Source organism: Rhipicephalus sanguineus, chromosome 1 (genome assembly GCF_013339695.2).
Source record: "Rhipicephalus sanguineus isolate Rsan-2018 chromosome 1, BIME_Rsan_1.4, whole genome shotgun sequence".
Taxonomy (NCBI): Eukaryota; Metazoa; Arthropoda; class Arachnida; order Ixodida; family Ixodidae; genus Rhipicephalus; species Rhipicephalus sanguineus.
Window position 1 is genome coordinate 99080140 of NC_051176.1, and position 18983 is coordinate 99099122.

At 45.4% G+C, this 18983-nt stretch overlaps 1 protein-coding gene across 1 annotated transcript in view; it reads left to right on the forward strand.

The window, feature by feature from the left end:
* LOC125756884 (uncharacterized) overlaps positions 1 to 18525 on the forward strand; it is a 29113-nt gene extending 10588 nt beyond the window's left edge. Inside the window, exons 3-4 of the mRNA XM_049411905.1 lie at positions 15104 to 15296; positions 18292 to 18525. Of these exons, the coding sequence (XP_049267862.1) occupies positions 15104 to 15296; positions 18292 to 18525 (427 nt within the window). The remainder of the gene's footprint in view (positions 1 to 15103; positions 15297 to 18291) is intronic.
* Positions 18526 to 18983: the final 458 nt, after the last annotated feature.

Here is an 18983-nt window from a genome sequence, read left to right on the forward strand (position 1 = left end):
TAAGTCGCGTAAGTTCCTCGATCTACGATACACCACACGTTGGGGATCAGGAAAGATATTTTTAAGGTGATTGCTCTGCAATAATAAGTTGTGATGCTTCTGAAGAATGCTGTTTATGTTTGGTGCCGATGCGGAGTGTGTTAAAACCAGGTTAGTGTTTGAGTGCGCAGCGTTTTTCTTTCGAACAAAAAGTTCTTTGCGGTAAACACCGTCAGCCCGTTTAATAGCATCGTCAATAATTTGGGGTAGATATTTTTGTTTCTTCAGCGCCTCCCGAAGTTTGGTGCAGCTTTCGGTGAAGTCGGAATCCGCGGAACATATCTTTTTAAAACGGAGCGCTTGACCGTAAGGGATCGCCGTTTTGCAGTGCTTTGGATGAGAGCTTTCGAAATGCAGGTAGGATTGCCTATCCGTGGGTTTCCTAAAGAGTTTAGGCGTAAGTTTATTAGCACGTATCGTAACCGTGACGTCAAGAAAATTGATTGATGTGCTTGAGTATGATTCTGAGAAAGAGATGGCTGGATGAGCATTGTTCAAGTCTGCAATGAATGACAAAAGTTCCCTCTCCCCATGGTGCCAGATCAGAAATACATCATCAATGTACCGCCTATAATGAAATGGTTTGAATATATATATATATATATATATATATATATATATATATATATATATATATATATATATATATATGTGTGTGTGTGTGTGTGTGTGTGTGTGTGTGTGTGTGTGTGTGTGCACTAAGTTAACAAGAAAACGATGCTTTGTGGGAAATTTAGCACGAATGAGGACGCGGTTTCCGATTACCAATGTGATGCGACTGCCAGGTGAAATATTTTCTGAAGATTTTTCGGCTGCTGGGAGAATAGACACCGCCTTTCTAGGGCGCTGACAGCCTATTTCTTGTGTTTTTTGCTTCACCCGGAGTTTATATCGACCAGATGACGCTGATGCCACCTCATGTAGCCACAAATAACACGTTTACATGAAACATCAAACGCGAAATCTAGAGCTGTATCAGCAGAAAAGGAAGTCTGGTTGTAGCTTACCGCAAGCCGGCAGTGAGGTCGATGGTCTTGATCGTTCTTTCCCTACTTGGGAGTCTGATACGCACAGCTAGTTAGGGAAAACGAACACTAATGAGAAATATGAAGTTCAGCTGGAATAAACAGGGGCACTGAAGAATGCGTGCAGTTTCAGTTGGGTGAAAAGATGACTTATTATTGGTGTTATTTGTAAGCAAAGGCCGAATATCTTTTACTCAATTTCTCTCGTCCCAGACTCGGTGCTGAAGCGATGTCGTCACGAATCTCATTGCTCTCAGTGAATTAGAAGGCATAATGATACGTCACCACGTGTACAAACGACCGCTGCATGGCAGCGGCTTTCGTGACTGCCGCTATCGATGTCGTTGCAGACGTTGAAAATCACAGGGGAGATCTCGCAGTGGAAGCAGGATTGCATATTAGTGAGTCTGCAATGATCCCCCGTGGTCTCGCGGTGGCGGCAGCTCTTTCTGCGTACGAAGCCAGACTCAAACCGACGGAAAGTGAAGCATCGTTTTTGTCGACGGCATGCGAGGCGCCCAATCGACAAATACTGTTTATGTACACGCGTATTTCATTTTGCGTTTTTATTTATGGCGATTTCCTTCTGGAGAACTAGAGCAGAGGGGCCATGCAGTGAAGAGAGTCGCGGCAGAGCTGCTGAGAGCAGGTCTATGCCCGTGGAATGCGGCACGCATCCGAAGAGCAGGTGGGAGAGTGCCAGTGAGGAGAAATGTACCATGTGATCAAAACCATCCAAGCGCCATAGTTCTCTGCGGGACAGCGGCAGCACACGTGTGAAATCCGACGAAGGATCGCGGTGAAGCTCGCTCGTAAAAACGACGTCAACATCACTGTGGTAAAACTACACCTTGGCTGCTGTTTTAATATCCTGTCGCGTATGTCGTCAAACCCTTTCCACTATACACGTGTGGCACATACCCGTTTACCATGGGCCGCGGTGTACGGGTATGCGCCACAGGTGATTGACAGTTTATATCTACCCAGGAATGGCGAGAACAGACATTGGTTACTTGAATGCTAAAGCGTTAAGGAAAACCAGCATCGGCAGCGTTCACTCAACGAATGGAAATAATGAAAATTAGGATCCCAGCAGGAATCGAACCCAAGCATTCTGCGTGGCAATCAGGTATTCTACCACTGAGCCACGCAAGGTCTATAAACTGATATGGAAAAACAGCCTACGCAGGCTTAATATCGGCGCAACGTCAATTGTGGTTGTCTACGATGTGTACTCCTACGATACACGCGTCATACCAGATTAACGGCTGTTGTTCCAGTGTTGGCTCCCCTTTTATAGCTGTCTAATCAGCATTGCATTCGTATACCTATCATTCAGCAAGCTATATTGAAGGATTGCTCGACCCCGGAGGAATACATTAACGAAAGTTACATACGATATCCACATCACCGCACCGTAAAGTGCACTTCGTCCACCAGAACGGCGCAGTGTCCTCTTCATTTCTTACGAGGTTGGGCGATGGCCTCATGGTGGCCGAGGATGATGCCAGATTGCTTGACAGCCGCTTTGTAGACTAGGCTACGTAGGCCATATACGCCCAGGTAGTCTACGAATACGACAAACACCATCCACTCATGTTGGTCTACGAAGCACTATCCAGGCCTACCAGTCTCGAAGGCCTATACCTTACCAACGCGATGGGCGGCTTCAGGTTCCGACATGTCGCCGGCTCTGTCGACAGACAATTTGTCGACGAAATGACCGCGGTACCCACGAATTCCAACAGCTCTACTATACCACATACTTGACTACACATGGACCCCTCGTCACCACGATCACGACCGGATCCCTAACACAAGTCATGACCAGCTGCTGGTGCTCACTGATCACAGTGATGATGCCCTTGTTCAAGAACTTACCACCGCGCTCACCGGCAGAAGCAAAATAAAAAACGCATGAGCAGGATATCACGATGAATAGCGCTCGACAAATCCCGACCGGACTTCGTTTGTGATCCCTACGAGAAACATGAAGAGGCGTTATTATATATCCTTAAGTTTTTCGATATTTTCTCACTTGTTAAACCTCAGTTCACAGTAAGGATGGCATGAATGTGACCGTAATAAGATAATTTGCCACTACTGTTCTACTTTCTGCATCTCTTTAGTGTTATTGTATACGAGGCCCACCACTGGAGACACGGGTGCTGGAGTCGTTGTGACGTGCTAAGTTGGATCACGTGACGCCACCTTGCTTCACGGAACTTTACTCTTACAACAGGATGCCGGTGGCCCCAGCGCGTCTTTTTTTTGTTTCCCACTTCAATCAGCCTCATTTCACAACCAGTTCGTGTGCACTGGCATCTAGAAACAACAAGAGCTTGGAAAGCGTGACCAATGTTTTCGGGGGCACGGGGCTCTGGTTCTGTGTGCCAGAGCACCATGCTTTACATGGTGCTCTGGCACCATGTGACATGTTTAAATGTAAAGTTGATCGTTCAGTGGCGAAACCTTGTTTCAGGGGACGCATTACTTAATCATAACGTAAAATTACCGCAGACGCCGAAAGTAAAACGTTTACACACACACACACACACACACACAAACACACACACACCCACACACCCACATATATATCATATAATATATATATATCCACTTGAGTCCCGGCTATATATATATATATATATATATATATATATATATATATATATATATATATATATATATATATATATATATATACATATATATCCACTTGAGTCCCGGCTATGCATTGTCCAATATAGTGGACAACTCATTGTCGCCTGCTCCAACCCAACCACCCACCATTTGCCGTTTAAAACTATTTTTTTAGTTTTTTTCAACGTCTACTAGCGCCCTCTGTCAAGTGTGGGCAAAATCAATGCAGCGGCGCGCCTGGAATACTAGTCCGAAATGGCAGTGGTCAGCAGTGGCGTGTTCTACGGCCGCACGCGTCAAACTATGTAATTTGGCTTGCATTTCTGAAATTTGTTTGCTCGCTTATCATTTTTCAGTACCTTATCATTTTGAAAGTACCTTTTAAGTACGCTATTTTCGCCTTGTTATTTGGTCCTGATGTCCAATATATTGGACATTGCACCACATACAAACCCCAACTTTAACTAAGCTAAGCTTTAACACTTTTTCCTATGTGGTCTGTTCGAGCTATATTGAACTTTCTGAAAAAATTCCTGCACCTAACTGTAACCCGGGACTCAGGAGGATATATATATATATATATATATATATATATATATATATATATATGAACCAGCCATACTATATATACGCGAACACAAAGACGAATGCACGTACTCGGCAACATGGAGACTCCACGAAACCAGCGACAGATCGTATGAGGTGCTATGATGTAGCAACTCATCCTCGTCGGAACAGCGTATACATTCAGGCTGTGCCAACGCTGTGACCCAGCTGTGTGAGCTAGCGTAGGTGCACAAAACATGCATGAAATTCATGCGCTGGTGACATTACACCTCACACAAGCGGATAGGGTGATTTATTTCTACTGGAAAAGAGTGCCGATGACAGGATAGTATCGTTAACCGAAAGAAACAACTAAGAACCGAAGCGCCCGCTTTTTTGCTCGGGCCGCTGTGCCGATACGTTCTGATAGATTTTGTGTGCTGCGATCAGTGTAAGGTATGCATGGGATGCGTCGTTCACCCTCGTTCTCTTCAGCACTTTGGAAAGCAAGAGCGCTGTGGTGGCATCCGAATGTAAGTTTGAAATAATTGCAGGGCGACAACATATCTTGGCGCTACTATATAGACCAGGAAAAGTGTGGTCATACAGGAAGAAACGCCAGTCGCTGTTGCACCCCCTCTCCACCCCCGCACCCCCACCCCCTTCGCTTTATCGTCATCTGTTCTTTTGTTGTCCCAGTGCCATGGCCCAGCTGATCTTGCTTCTTCTGTGCCTCCATTGAAACTCGAGCCACGAGCAGCCTGGCATTCGGCCCTATATATATATATATATATATATATATATATATATATATATATATATATATATATATATATATAACGCGCGCACAGGAACAAAGGCCGGAGTCGGGTCACATTACGCAGCTCCGGTGTCCCGGACTGGCATGGTGGAGGCTGAGCAGCAAATAGAGGTGCCCGCAATCAGCAGCTTTTCCATGGGCGTCCTACTGCTTTGAAAGCGGAGGCACGCGCTAGGCCCGACCTCCCATTTGACACCCAGTGCGTGGAACAAAGGCCTGTTGTTTCTGAAAGACGCAGTAACATTTCTCTGTAGTAGTATAAATATAATCATGCAAAATACTATACCCTTTATCGAAGCTCTACCCGTTCACGCAGACTTCTTTTTTTTTTTCGCATGCTGAACAGTTCGTACTCGTAAGGGACAGACTGTTTTTGTACGTCCGCTTATTCGAACTCGTCGTTTGTAGCGTTTTTGACCATACAAAAGTGAAATCAGGCAGCAGGAATTACAAGTTTCTGAATGCCCAGTGATCGCAACGCGCATGCCATGTGTCAGGTGCTTCAGCGTATATAACTTATGCTCCCCTCGTTCTCGAATAAACAAGTTGAAAGTTGCGCTGTGTGTGTCTCGTCTAGTCTCTGCGTCCTCGAAGTGCATGCTCTTCGTCTACATGTTTCGTCTCGCCCGCTTAAACCTCACGGCATATAAAGGCTGGAAGATGGTCTGGTGGCAGAAGTGCGTGAACGTCGTCTGTGGTGTCGCAACAAAGACGACATAGACAAAATGGACGCAATGGTGATGCGAACGCACACTGACAGGACCTTCGCGAAGATGAAGACGACGAAGGGCTGCTACATGAGGCCGTGCACGAGGTAAAAAAAAAAAAAACAGCAGCGGGTCTAGTGACAAAATTCGAGTTCGGCGCGAAAAGCGTGCACGTGAGCCGCCAGGCGGATGCGACGGTTCCTGGCATTCCAGCGACGTGGACGAGGGCGGAGCTTCTTGCCAGCATCCCTGTCGGGCGTAGTGCTGAATGCCTGGAGAGTGGACTGCTTCGCTTGGCTTTAAGCCTCCACGTCAAATGTATGGAACGCCCGGGAAGTTACAGAAGTTCGTCGCTGCCAGTAACAGTGTTGTTCTGCGTCGTCAGAGCCACGAATCATAGTGCAAGCCTCTGCGTTAATTGGGGGCTCGTGGTCTCCGTCACCGGCCGACACCGTGGCATCAGCCACGGTGTCGGTATTCCTCGCCGAGCTACTTCGACGACGGCCTTCTCCTGCCGATGCTCTATCCAGGCAGGCACATTCCGCATCAGCCGGTCGTATTCCCCGGTGAGAGTTGCGATCCGAGATGAAACTTGTGTATTTTTCATTTCTTGTCCTGTGTTGTGAAGCATCCCTTTATTATATAGTATCGTTTGTTCTGTTCCTATGCTTGTGGGTTTCTGCATAAAGGAGGAAAGAGCCTCGCCAGTTACCCGAGAACGTTGTTTACATCAACGCAACATATCTTTTTTTTTTTCTTCGTAAGACTCCCATCAAGGATGGATCTATTTCGTGTGGGACTTCGTATTGGTTGCTGGCGTCGTACCACAAAGGTGGCTGCAGATTCCAAGCGCGAATGCATACACCACAGTCACAGAACCTTTTCTTTACAGTTGTATAGCGATTGTTTCTGCAGCATTTTCATGCGATGGTCTGGCAGAAGATCCAGTGCGAACATTGTCTTGTATTGCCTTGACCTTGGCCGCGCAGCTATCATGAGCGTATATCCCTTGCATGTGTGATCCCTCTACAGCCAATTCAATTTTGGGTGTGCATCTGAGGAGGGTAGTTTATTTCCATTCTGCACGTGTCAAGAGTCGATAATACTGTTATATGATCCGGAAGAGCCTTATGAATTTCTTTGTTGCTTCTTTTCCTGCATAAAAAAAAAGCTAATTTTGATTGAGTGTTCTTCTTGCAATAAACCTCAACAGGCGTTTCTGCAAGTTTCAACAGTTATCATAACTGAGAAAAGCGGATCACGGGCTTCGGCTATAAAAAAGACGACTCGAGGTTGCTCCATCTTTGACGTCAAGCACGGGGAGAAGTAATTAATCAGTCAGAACATAAGTATTTGTTCTAGTGGCAGAAATATACATTCTGCTTTTCATTTGTAAAGTCGCTTCTAGCACTAACGTTGCAATAAATAAGTAAAACCAAAAGAAATAATGCACAAAAATTTAGAATCACCTTGAGGTTTCATATGTTGAAAAAGTACTTCGCATTTAGAAAAAAGCATGCTACGACATTTTGTAAGCGCATATGCCTGCGAACCGTGAAGTCGTATATATCATTAGCGAAATTTGGCCTGATGTTTTAACCTTTAAGAGCGGATCAGCTTATAAAGACTTGTTATTTTTCATCTACTTACCCTTGTCGTACGCAGACCTCGTGGGGATTACCAAGAAGAATAACAAACAAACAAAAAGAAGCCACAAGCTCTTCTTTGATCCTGGCCTACTGACAACAGCAATTAGTACACTTCAGTGAGCGCAGATAGCATAATTAGCTGCGGTCTAGGCGCAAGATAAAGTAAGCTCCATGGCACGTGTTCATAAGAGCAGTAAAGCTCCTGAGCTAATTAACGTATTCTTCAACACATATAGCAGGGCTGCGCGAAGAAACACGGACGAAGAAAGGCAAGTACACAAGACGGGCGCAAACTTAAACTGTAATTCAGAAAGCCAATGCAAGCCATCAAGAATGTACATCATTTTCACGCGTGCTTCTAAAAAACGATACAGAATTTAAAGGCTTACATGAATAGTCAAGGACGCAGCCTTGATTGGAAATTGTATTTTTTTTTTTCATGCCACCCAAATGACGGAAATGGCAAGCGCGGAAACATATCGAGGTCGATAGCATGACAGAAGGAAAACCACACAAAACAAACAAGAAACCAATATGATCGGCATATGCTGAACAACAGTAATGGGCTATTTTTTACATACCAAACATAACTCGGCATAAGCATGCGCAGATACCAGAAGCTGGTAAAAGGCGCTGTCAACCAAGAACACTGGGTGTGGTTAAACAAAATCGTTTGAAAACTGCAGTTGCTTAGGAAGAAAAGTCGGAGAAGGCATGCTTAAGCAGTTGTCAGTACTAACAATTAGGGAGGCTTCTACTACTTCCCTTTCCAGTCTTTCCTTAGATCTGTACAAGATGGCCGTATCCTTAAAATTCGGCTCACACTCACATCCCCTTCAGTGCATATCTTCAGTGCATATCTTCAATGCATATCCCTTCAGTGCATATCGTTAGCACGAACAGCTATGTTCCCGCGCCCTCTCATTAAGACAGCAGAGTCCCGTCTGTCCTATGTAGCAACCACCACAGGACAGGGCCATTTTGTAAACAACACCCGATACACTCTCAGGGGGGCATCAACGTGTTGCTTACCACAGGACATGCGCCTTTTATTGTGCATCACTGCACAAACTTTGGCCTAATTGCACGGAAGGGAAAAAACTGTTCTTATCCTGAAATGACTGGCAACTTTTTCACCTTGTGCTACACGCGGTGAGTGTACGGCACTACGTGCACTGGTCATTTTTCCGCTACTCGCTGGTCTTGAGGTCTTGAAGTTAATGAGGTGAATATTGCGAGGCCTTGAATGTGAGGTCTTCATTATCAACGAGGCGTTAGCGTTAGATGTGGACGACCCTGTACATTCACCATGGCTTGCATTGGCTTCTTGAATTGCAGTTGAACTTTGCGCCGATCCTGTGTTTACTTGTCTTTCTTGCAGCTCTGCTCTATGTGCTCGTAAGACATTTATACTCATTCGGTAGCGGTATACCCGCGGCGAAATTCAATCTAAAGAGCAGTCCATACAGCGAGTTCAAACCGACATCGTAGGCGGTGTCCTTGGAAAGTAGCAGCTTGCGTGCGCGCTTGATAGATGCGTGTGCAAGTCAAAGCAGCACTTCCGCCTAAAATGGCGAATGAGTGGTAATGATTTGTGTATATCTATCGCGCGCATTCGTGCTTATCGAACAGTCTGGGCGACAGTTTAGCGACAACTGCACGCCTGCTCCACATTCTTTGTCAGGGATATCTCGAACGAGGCTTTCGGCAATTGCGGTAAAACTTGCTGAAAGCATCACAGTTCGTTCCGCAGAACTCTGCGGATGTCATTCCCGTGCCTCAGCACTTTGAGAATGCTGCACCGTTTTAGTGAAGTTGCCCTACAACGTATTATCCGAGGCTTTCTCGGACGCTATTAATGCCTGAGCATTATAAGCATCATTGTGAATGAAGAGGCCGGGAAAACCATGCGTCAGGGGTCCGCCTTAGGGCTCCCTAGTCCGCCTGCAATGGCAGCGACCCCTAACGTGAAAAGAAAGAAACGTAAAACAAAAGAAAAATAAACAACTAAACTCTAACACAGTCTTACAGACAATTCGAACGTTACACCTCTAGCGCAGAAACCTAATACTTCAAACCCATAAGCCATGGACGTTCTTCTTTTCAACTTCTGAGCTCCAATACAAATACAAATACAAGGAAATCACTTGATGCTAAAGAAAGCCATCCATCATTTCTCTAAATTGCACTTGTTTGCAAAGTCTTTCAAGAAGAGCATGCACCGTCAAGGCAAATAGAACATTCCTAAGACTTTTCCGCGCACAACGCGCCCGAACGTTGAGACGCTCGGGCGCGTTGTCGTCTCGACATAAACGTCTACGTCTTGTAGTGCGCGCAACAACTCGTGCAATGCTTCGCCTGTTGACAACGCTGCTGATATAAATTGCGCATGTCAAAATTCAGCTATATGCTCAGGCATTCCAAGTTATTTCACCATGAAGCACCCCTAATTTTTCTTTTACGGTTACCTGCCTCACTCAAGTGTGAGAGTGAGATTAAGAGGGGCTGTTTAAGGACACGGCTGACACTGGCTGCATGCTGTCGTTCGCTGCACCGCTAAAGCGTCTGGTAAGCCTACTTAGAGGTATAAGCTTAGTTAAAGGGTCGCTGTGGTTACCACAAGATCGGAAATGCTTGCCACATGCGTTATGGCGTTTGTATGAGCGCTCTTGGTAGAAGTCTCATTAGTGGTGTTTACCAGATATAGATCACAGCCTGAAGCTCACCTCAGCTAGCGGGCCGCACTCAAGAAAATGAATGAATGAATGAACCCTCAGTATCTATCCATTATGAATCGTGCATCTTAAAGCACTTTTTGCGCATAATCCAACTTAAACAAACTTTTATCATTAAATGGCCTTTCGATGAAACACTGCTTCCTCCGAAAGGCTGTGGTCAGGGTATGCAACGGAGGCGTGCTTAATCTGGAGTACATGTTTCGACTAGCTTTAAGAGATTTGCGAAGCGAATGGCTGATGAAATTCCGCTTTTTGTCGCATTCACATAATCTGCATTCGGGTTCTCATTTTGTTTTCTTGCGGTGGCACATTTCTCTGAGAATCTGAGGTTTTCAGTGTCCTTCACTTCGCTTTCACTAACGAGAGAGTCTTTCGCAAATGAAGCTATTCGCGATAAACTTCTTCGCTGGTGAAATAACGCTCTGTTGCCATATGCTCTTCACGCAGAGGTTCGCGCTTGATCAGGTTGAGTTCCATCCAGCGCATCCCATGCACCTGCTGCGTATATAGATTAGAATAGAGAAGGTTGCATCATCCACGCCGAGAGCATATTCGCGTGATTATGAGAATATATCACAAACTCCTTGCATAAGCTAACACTGAGTCATATAATAGTGACTGAATCATTTGAGCTTCCCGAGTTCCCCGAATTAACGGAGTTATGGTCTTTCCATTTAACTATGGCGCAATTTTTAGCCATTGTTGTCTTTTTTATAGTAGAGTGTCAGCAGCCTCCCTCGATACACCGAAAAACGACCGATTTCTACCTCGCCACGTGCTAAATAAATAATAACGCTTTCGGCATGGCAGTTTGTGAAAAACATTTGTACAGGCACGCGTACGGCTTCGCAACTACACGTTCACTTGAACAGAGTACGAGCCATTTCGCTTCGCACTTTGCAAATGGAATCCATCTGTCAAGCTACATAGAACCCCAACACAGCTCCTCACCGGGTTCGAAGTCGCTGTGTAGTAGTTTATCCAATTCTCCCCATGGACGAATAACGCCGCGAAAACGCCCAAAACAAGCAAGACAGCGGCACGCAAACAGGAAGCGTTCTATGGGCGAACTACTGTGCGCGGCCCTCGATCGAAGTGGCCGCACGCGCTGGTCTCAAATGACTGCCGCAGTCAGTGCCATAAACACGATCGTTCGCCCGTTTCCCATTGACGGCCTGAGGGAGTTTGTCGGTACATCAGTACGTCCACCGTCTGTCGCACTTGCTCTTATACAATGCGAGCTTCTAATCGTGTAGTTCTGTTGACATCCCGCGTTACGGCACTCGTTAAAGTTATAGTGGAGGTAACCCTTCCGTGCTTGCTTATCGATTCTTCTCTCTTGCTACATTAACATGCACCGTCACTGCTCGATAAGCATCGACGATGACCAGTTATGGAACTTCGAGATTGAACGCGAACAACTTAAAAGAGAAAAAAAATATCTGCCCCATCGTAAAATAACGAATGTACTCGGAAGAATGGTTAAGGATAAGCTTTCCCACCGGGAATAAGAAAAACGAAGTTATAAAGGTCTCATATCTGATGATCTCTTCTTCTTCATCTTTTCTTTTTTCAGCCTTGTCGAGGGTTGCCATTTCATTGGCGTGGGTATATTCAATGTAAAAGATTTGTTATTACATTCCGCGGCCCTCTTGCCCGTCAAGTGTCACTAAAATATGTCTATATATATATTCAAACACCATATGAAATAAGGGAGCTGCTGTGCCGGCTCTTTATGCTATCCAACCGATATATCAAGAAGTTATAAAAAAAAACTGCAGGCTCTGGATGCATAAGAGTTCTGTAAGCGAGAGTCACAACAGAAATTAACTATCCACCTCAAATGCCTAACTATCCATCTCAAATACAATGGTAGTACACTTTCAGCTTTAGGGAAAGCAGCAGATCGCCTGTCATGATTTGGGAATATCCTGCCGCAAGCGCTCCTGCCCATTCTTACTTTTTGGTGAACTTCGCTGTCATGGGTAGTCTCCCCTGTTAGTATAGACCGTTTTCACGGAGAGGAGGAGCGTAGCCTCGAACCAGTGCATTTTCACCACTTTCTCCCTCTCCACCGCGTGTCCGACCGCCCGGCCACTGCCGTTGATGTGGACGGATTCCGGCGTTTTGCATTGCGTGGCGCGTGAGAGGTCAGTGTGTTTTCATTTTTCAACGCACTAAAGCAATTGTGCTGCCGAAAATCAAAATGTCGGACGATAACAGGTTGACAGGCTACCACTGCGCTGTGTTTGGCTGCGACAACAGTTATCGGAATCGTAAAAGGCTGGCAGCCGAGGCATACGAAGTGCACCATACTTTTAAACGACTTCGCTTCTTTTAGCTCGCACGCCTTCTTATCCAACAGATAGTATATCATATGTGGGATCTGCACTTATGGGCATTTCTTCAAGTCATCACACCAGCTTGTAATTTTGCCTGGGTGCTGGTACACTTTATCATCTGCACCAAGAAGAACCAATGTCAAAGCTGACAATTAATACACAAAATGTTTGGCCAAGATTTGTTCTCTCATAACATCATCTCTGATTTCTATGCTACAGCACATGATTTACAGGGCCTGCGGCTCGAAAATGTTCCACCTTATATAGTGCGTGCAATTTCGAGATTATCAAAGTAGCAATTTCCAATCGACATGACAGAAAGGCCCACATGACATAAGTTCTTTGGCGCAGGTACGCACCTCTAACATTTCGTCGAGAGTACGTTCTTTCTCGACTTGTCAATTTTGTGGCGATAACTGGGGTAGCGTAATGACAACCGCACCTTTTTTTTTTTTGTTTTTTGCGCGGCAACCGGGCTGTCGTGAATAATCGACTCACGTTCGTTAAAGCCAGGTCGTTATCTCAACACGTGCGCTCGTCGTAATTAATGCTTCTCAAATACTCGCCAAAACTAACAAAAATGTTACCAAAAATAGGAGCCCTTTCGGCTAGTGGCGCCTGCTCGCGCCGAAGCGAACTTACGCCATGCCGTGCTTCCAGATGTGCAACAGGCTTGTTTTTATTTTATCATCGTATTGTTTCTACGCCGAATATTGAGCTCACTCGCCGTACATCCGTTTCTTATTCTGCGCAGCGATCAGATGCCACAAGCTTTTAACTACGACGACGACACGAATCAGCACAGGCATCGGTGTTTGTGCTCCCTTCGTTCCATGAACTTTGTATTGCAATGTGCCAAGCGGAACCAAATAGTCTTTTAGGGATTACAGTTACGTTGGACTTGAATGATCACGGTAAAGAAACCCGAGAGTCACCTTAAACACTAATGCACGCACCCAGCGTGCAGGCGGAAAATGCTTTACGTGTTCGCTCGTCTCCATTTACGTTTCACCGATTACTTCGAGAGTTGTCCTAATGGTTAACGCTATCTTATAGTGCATATTCCAAGAACCCCATAAGGCCAGCTATAACAAAACAGACAAAACAATATAGCAATTTACACGTGCTGCTTAAGAACTGCATTGGCATTCTACTCATCGTCGGCGCTACTGCGGGAGCGTCTCGTGGGCCGCCGCTGCTTGCCGTTTTCAGCCATTTTGAAGCTGACAGCTTAGCGAATACTTACTGGTGCCTTTACACTCGCGAAACGTTGCTGCGTTTTGCCCGTGTACCGCGAAGAACAGCACTGACTTGTGAACTGAGCGTGTACGCTGCATACACCGCTGCGGAACCCCACACACCGGAAGGGCGGCGAAACATCGCAGACGCTAGACGGCAGTGCGGCGGGGAAGTGCTTTAAAAATGGCAGCCCCCTGTGAAATTGGTGTATAGTTTACCTAGGTATAGATACACTCTTTTGTACAAAATCCAATGGTTAGTTGCCAATCACAAACTTTTTCTCTTTCGACAGTCTATTGAGCATTATCTTTGTCTTCGGCATGTTCATATTTCGCCCTACTTTATTGCTTTCATGGTTTAAGTCTGAATTGCTTTTTTGCAATGAGTCACCATCATTGTTCAAGAGCACAACGTCATCTGCCAATCGTAGGTTTCTAAGATATTCTCAGTGAACCTATATTACCATTTCTTTCCAATACGGTCGTTTGACTACTTCTTCTAAACATGCAGTGAACAAGATTGGGGAGATCGTATTTCTTTGTCTGAGCCCTTTCTCTATCGCAATTATATTGCCTCTTTTGTGGTGACGCAATGTAGCTCTGGAGTCCTTGCACGTGTTCACTGAGGTATTTATGAAATGTTTACGTACTCCTTAGCAACGCAAGTCTTCTAAGGCTGCTGGTATCTCTACTCAGTCGAATGCCTTTTCGTAGTCTATGAAGGCTATAGTGGGGTTTGTTGTAACTCAGCAGCTTTCTCAATTACCCGGTTGATCACATGACCGGGATCCATCGTAGAGCATCCCTCCCTTATTAAGCAGGCTTGCTCTCTAAGTTGGAGAAAGTCAAGCGTATCTCTTATCCTGTTTGAAATTACCTTCGTCGATACTTTGTAAAATACTCAATGCAAGCTCATCTGTCTCTGATTATTTAAGTCTTTTATGTCTCCTTTCTTTTGCATTTATATAATGTATAAAGAAATGTAAGTGCACTATTTGCGCTTTTTTTAAAGCGCATTCGTCACGTGTAATTCGCATTCAAACTTGTTACACCATACTCTATGCCGGTTATATAGGCATTGTTTTGTACACTGTTCAATTTATTGATTAAGGACTTACATGTATAAAAAATAGTGCCGTCGTTCTTTCTGTTGCTTTTTTTGTCTTTGTCGTCTTTCTTCCCGACTTATGACAATGCATTACCCGTGTATAACGGCGGCGCAACGTCTATGTCATTTAATAGTGCGTGAAAATGAATAGGACAGTGTACAAAATTGGCCAAGATGAGGCAGCCTTAAAATTCTAATTTCATCACGTCGTCTTCTTTTTTCCTTTTCTTCTTTTTGATGTGGCGCAGGTATTACGCCATCATGTATCCACTCAGCTTCCGGTGGACTCGGCGTCGGGGACCGCACATCATCCTTGTCATCTGGGTGGTGGCAGGCATGCTGTCCAGCGTGCAGCTTGTGTACGGTCGCGCCAAAGAGTTCACGTGGGCCGAGGAAACCTACTACGACTGCACTGAGGACTGGGAGGCCAACGCCGGCAAGGTGCGTGTTGATGCTTTCACTAGCCTCGCTGCACATGTGTGCAGCATCACTGACGGCGGCATGCTTTGGGTAAATCAGCCAATAGCGCTTGTTTCGAGCTAAACCCTTCAGTGGTGACAAACGTCAGCGAAAGCAACGACTATAGATGGCGCGCACTGACGTCACTCAAACAGCCACGTTGGAGCGGCAACATGGTGAAACGCGAAGTTTCTGATGTCACTTCAGTGCAATCAGTACGTCTCACGCTGGTTCCTTCGTTATTCACCCACAGAGGCCCAACAACGTTACAGAGACGTCGTTATCATACTGAATCAGGCTTATCGCCGAGTGATTATACTGCCTTGACGTAATCTAAGACGCCACGTTGGAGCCATGTTGCGTGTCCATGACGTCACGTGCAAGCTACCAATAAAATAGGTGCAGCGGGGAAGAGCTCTGCTTTTGTTCTTGTATTGTGAATGAGCGCTGTTAAGCAAGGAACGTCAGTATTGATGACCAACCAGGGTGTGTTTGTACTCACAGACATTGAAAGCCACTTACAACGGCCATTTAATAAAAAAAAGAACAGAAAAAGAGGCGTACTTTCTGCAGCCCGTCATCGAAATCAAGAAGGAAGTTCGTTCCATAGAACTATGAGGCTGAGTAATATGCGTTCCAGTTACGGGGGACGTATTATTCTTCTCTAACACGTACCTGAAAATCATAACCTATGTTTTCTCTTGCATATTGACACAATATAAACGTGAATATATGAATAATCGACGTTAGATCAATGATTGCAATGTACATACCTGTGTGTCGAAATCTGCTTTCTTGATATTTTGTTGAGTAGTCATTGGGTGCAAAAATGCGGCCCGTGACAGGACTTTTATTACAGAGACAAAAAAAAAGCGTTAGCGCAGTTCTTCTTGATGCCCTGTTATAAGGTGATTCCCTCGTGAAAGGGAACGCTTCAACGGACGACTCTATTTTTTCTGGCGCTCTGTCAGCAAGCACCGACTAAAGCGTAGAATAACAGCGAGCTGAGGTGTTTGGTAGGCATTCATGTTTAAAGGACAAGGCGTGCGAACATAGACGCAAGAGAGAAGACGAGACTCCTCTCTTGTGTCTGTGTTTGCACCCCTTGTCCTTTTACGGCTAAAGCTATCTCAGTTCACTGCGCAGGTATGTAGAAAAACTTTGGAGGACGCTTCAGCTTCGTCTTCAAGAGTAGAACTCGATAGCTTAGCCGGACCCCGTTTGCATCGCCTTCTCAATCGCTAGCCAGGATTCGCTTCTCGGTGGACACCGCGCCACAACGATAAGAACGTCTGTGCGCGTAACATTGGCCGTGTCAAACTATCTTAGAATGCCTACTGCAAGTACAGTTGCGAAGGGCCCAGTACACCATAATTCTTCCGCTTGCGAATAGGTGAAATACCCGCTACGCGTCCGTAGGGCAACACGCGCACCCGCGCAGCTGCACACTTGGTTGATGCCGTTGTTGATAATGATGCCCGCGCACTTAGTAATTATGCCCGTGCGCTTTGTAATTGGTGTGCCTTTATACCAACCACTCGTTGAGCAATTCATATATTTAGATGTCTGGTGCGATTCTACGCTTCTGCCACTCAGTATTGTATGTAGGAGACTCCTTCCACTACATTGCATTCGTATAGCTTTTTTTGTTTTTGTTTTTTTTTTTCGAAACAGTTTAAAGCAATGGCACGGCTCCGTAGTAGACCACCTGATTGCCGCGTAGAAGTACTGGGCTCTATTCCTACTTTTTTTTTAGAAGTATTGGGCTCTATTTCCATTTATTTTATTCGCCTCTATTTCAAATTTTAGCTCGTGGACAACGCTGAGTTTTCGCTCACAACGAGCGGCGCCGACGCTGACCCCAAAATTTCTGCGAAACGAGCTCTTTAACGCTCTCGCGTTAAATATAACAGTCATCCTAACACGAATACCAAGCAACATATTGTGCAGCCGGGTGCACAGCCGCATGCATTCTATACTTGCCGGAAAAAAAAAAATTGCACGCGGTCGAAACATCTCAATATCTCTTTTTATAATATCATAGTCCATATTTCAAGAGTAATGCTATTGAGGGTGATCGCATTCTTAAGACGTATTTAGCTTACGGCAGCGCTCATCAAAAAGAAGTACTAAACGGACGTCTGCGCTTATGTCTTTGTCTATCTTTGTGTGTCCGTTTCGTCCTCGTTTTTGATGTGCGCTGCCATAAGCTAAGTCAGGGGTCTCCAACACGCGGCCCACGGACGTTTCGCTTGCGGCCCGCGGCTTAACAAGGAAATAAAGTGTTTGTGACTTTGCTAAATGATACTCGCATTATTTACTCGCCTATTGCGACCAATAATGCTTCGTTCAGGTATGCTGGAGAGAGGGAACTCTTCTCAAGCATTTTTTTTCCGTTAGGAACCCCACTCTGTCACCATGTTTTAAAACATAACCGCAGAAGAAAAAAATCTATATTTCACGGTCGGCGTCCAGATTTGAGTCATTTTGAAGATCAGTATCGATATATGTTTCTCGAATCCTGATTCTAAATCAAATCCCCTTCAGAAATGATCCATATATATGAGATATGGGAAATATGCTCTTTGAAATGGCAGACTGCGCAAACAGGACAGCGACTGAACGAAAAAACGACGACGCACAGAGCAAAAACTACGAACAGAAGTTTATTTCCTTCAACACACATTTTTATATGCAACCACACATCGGCACCACGCATGCACTAACAACCAACTTCTTAGAAAAGGAAGTTCTTTGCTAGAAATGTTAGCAGACAGCCGTGACATGCTGTTCATCATTTCTACGCCCCCCCCCCCCCCCCCCCCGCTCTACTAGCTGAGTTGAGTATATGAGAGCCCTGAGGGATCGTATGGTTAGTAGCTTTAACACGGCATTCCGTAGTGCAATTGTTATCAAGCACTATCATGATGTAACCTATGCCTTCACGCATACCGATTCCTCTTTTTCCCGCACGCAGGTGTACACGGCTGTAATATTCACGGTGACCTTCCTGACCCCGATGCTGGCATTGACCTTCACCTACTCGTCCATCGGTTGGAAGATGTGGCGCCACACTTCACCGGGTAACGCTGACGCCCAGAGGGACCAGCAGCAGCTCTCGGCAAAAATGAAGGCGAGTGGCCAGCTGCACATGATCGTCGATGGCATTGTTGCTCTTTCAATATCGACCTATATACGGTCGAGTGTGTAGGTGACCTTGTAGGTGAGCTTGTCGTCCGAGCTTTTAGGCGTACTGTAAGCAGTTGACTGTCATCTAATAAATTTAGCGAGAAGTCCCTAAATGCTGTTGTTTAACGATAGAGATATGGTCGCCACACCAGTGCGATCAAACCCTGTGGAAGTAACTATATATAATGTAGACGCATCAAGGAAAAAAGTCAGCAAACCAAAAGAGACGAAAGCCTTACAGTGGCACATGACACAGGTGTGCTGGGGGTTATGCGATGAGCAGGAAATACATTATCATCTCGGCTATGGCCGGTGCAAATTTTAATAATAATATCTGGGGTTTAACGTCCCAAAACCACGATATGATTATGAGAGACGCCGTAGTGGAGGGCTCCGGAAATTTCGACCACCTGGGGTTCTTTAACGTGCATCTAAATCTAAGCACACGGGCCTCAAACATTTTCGCCTCCATCGAAAATG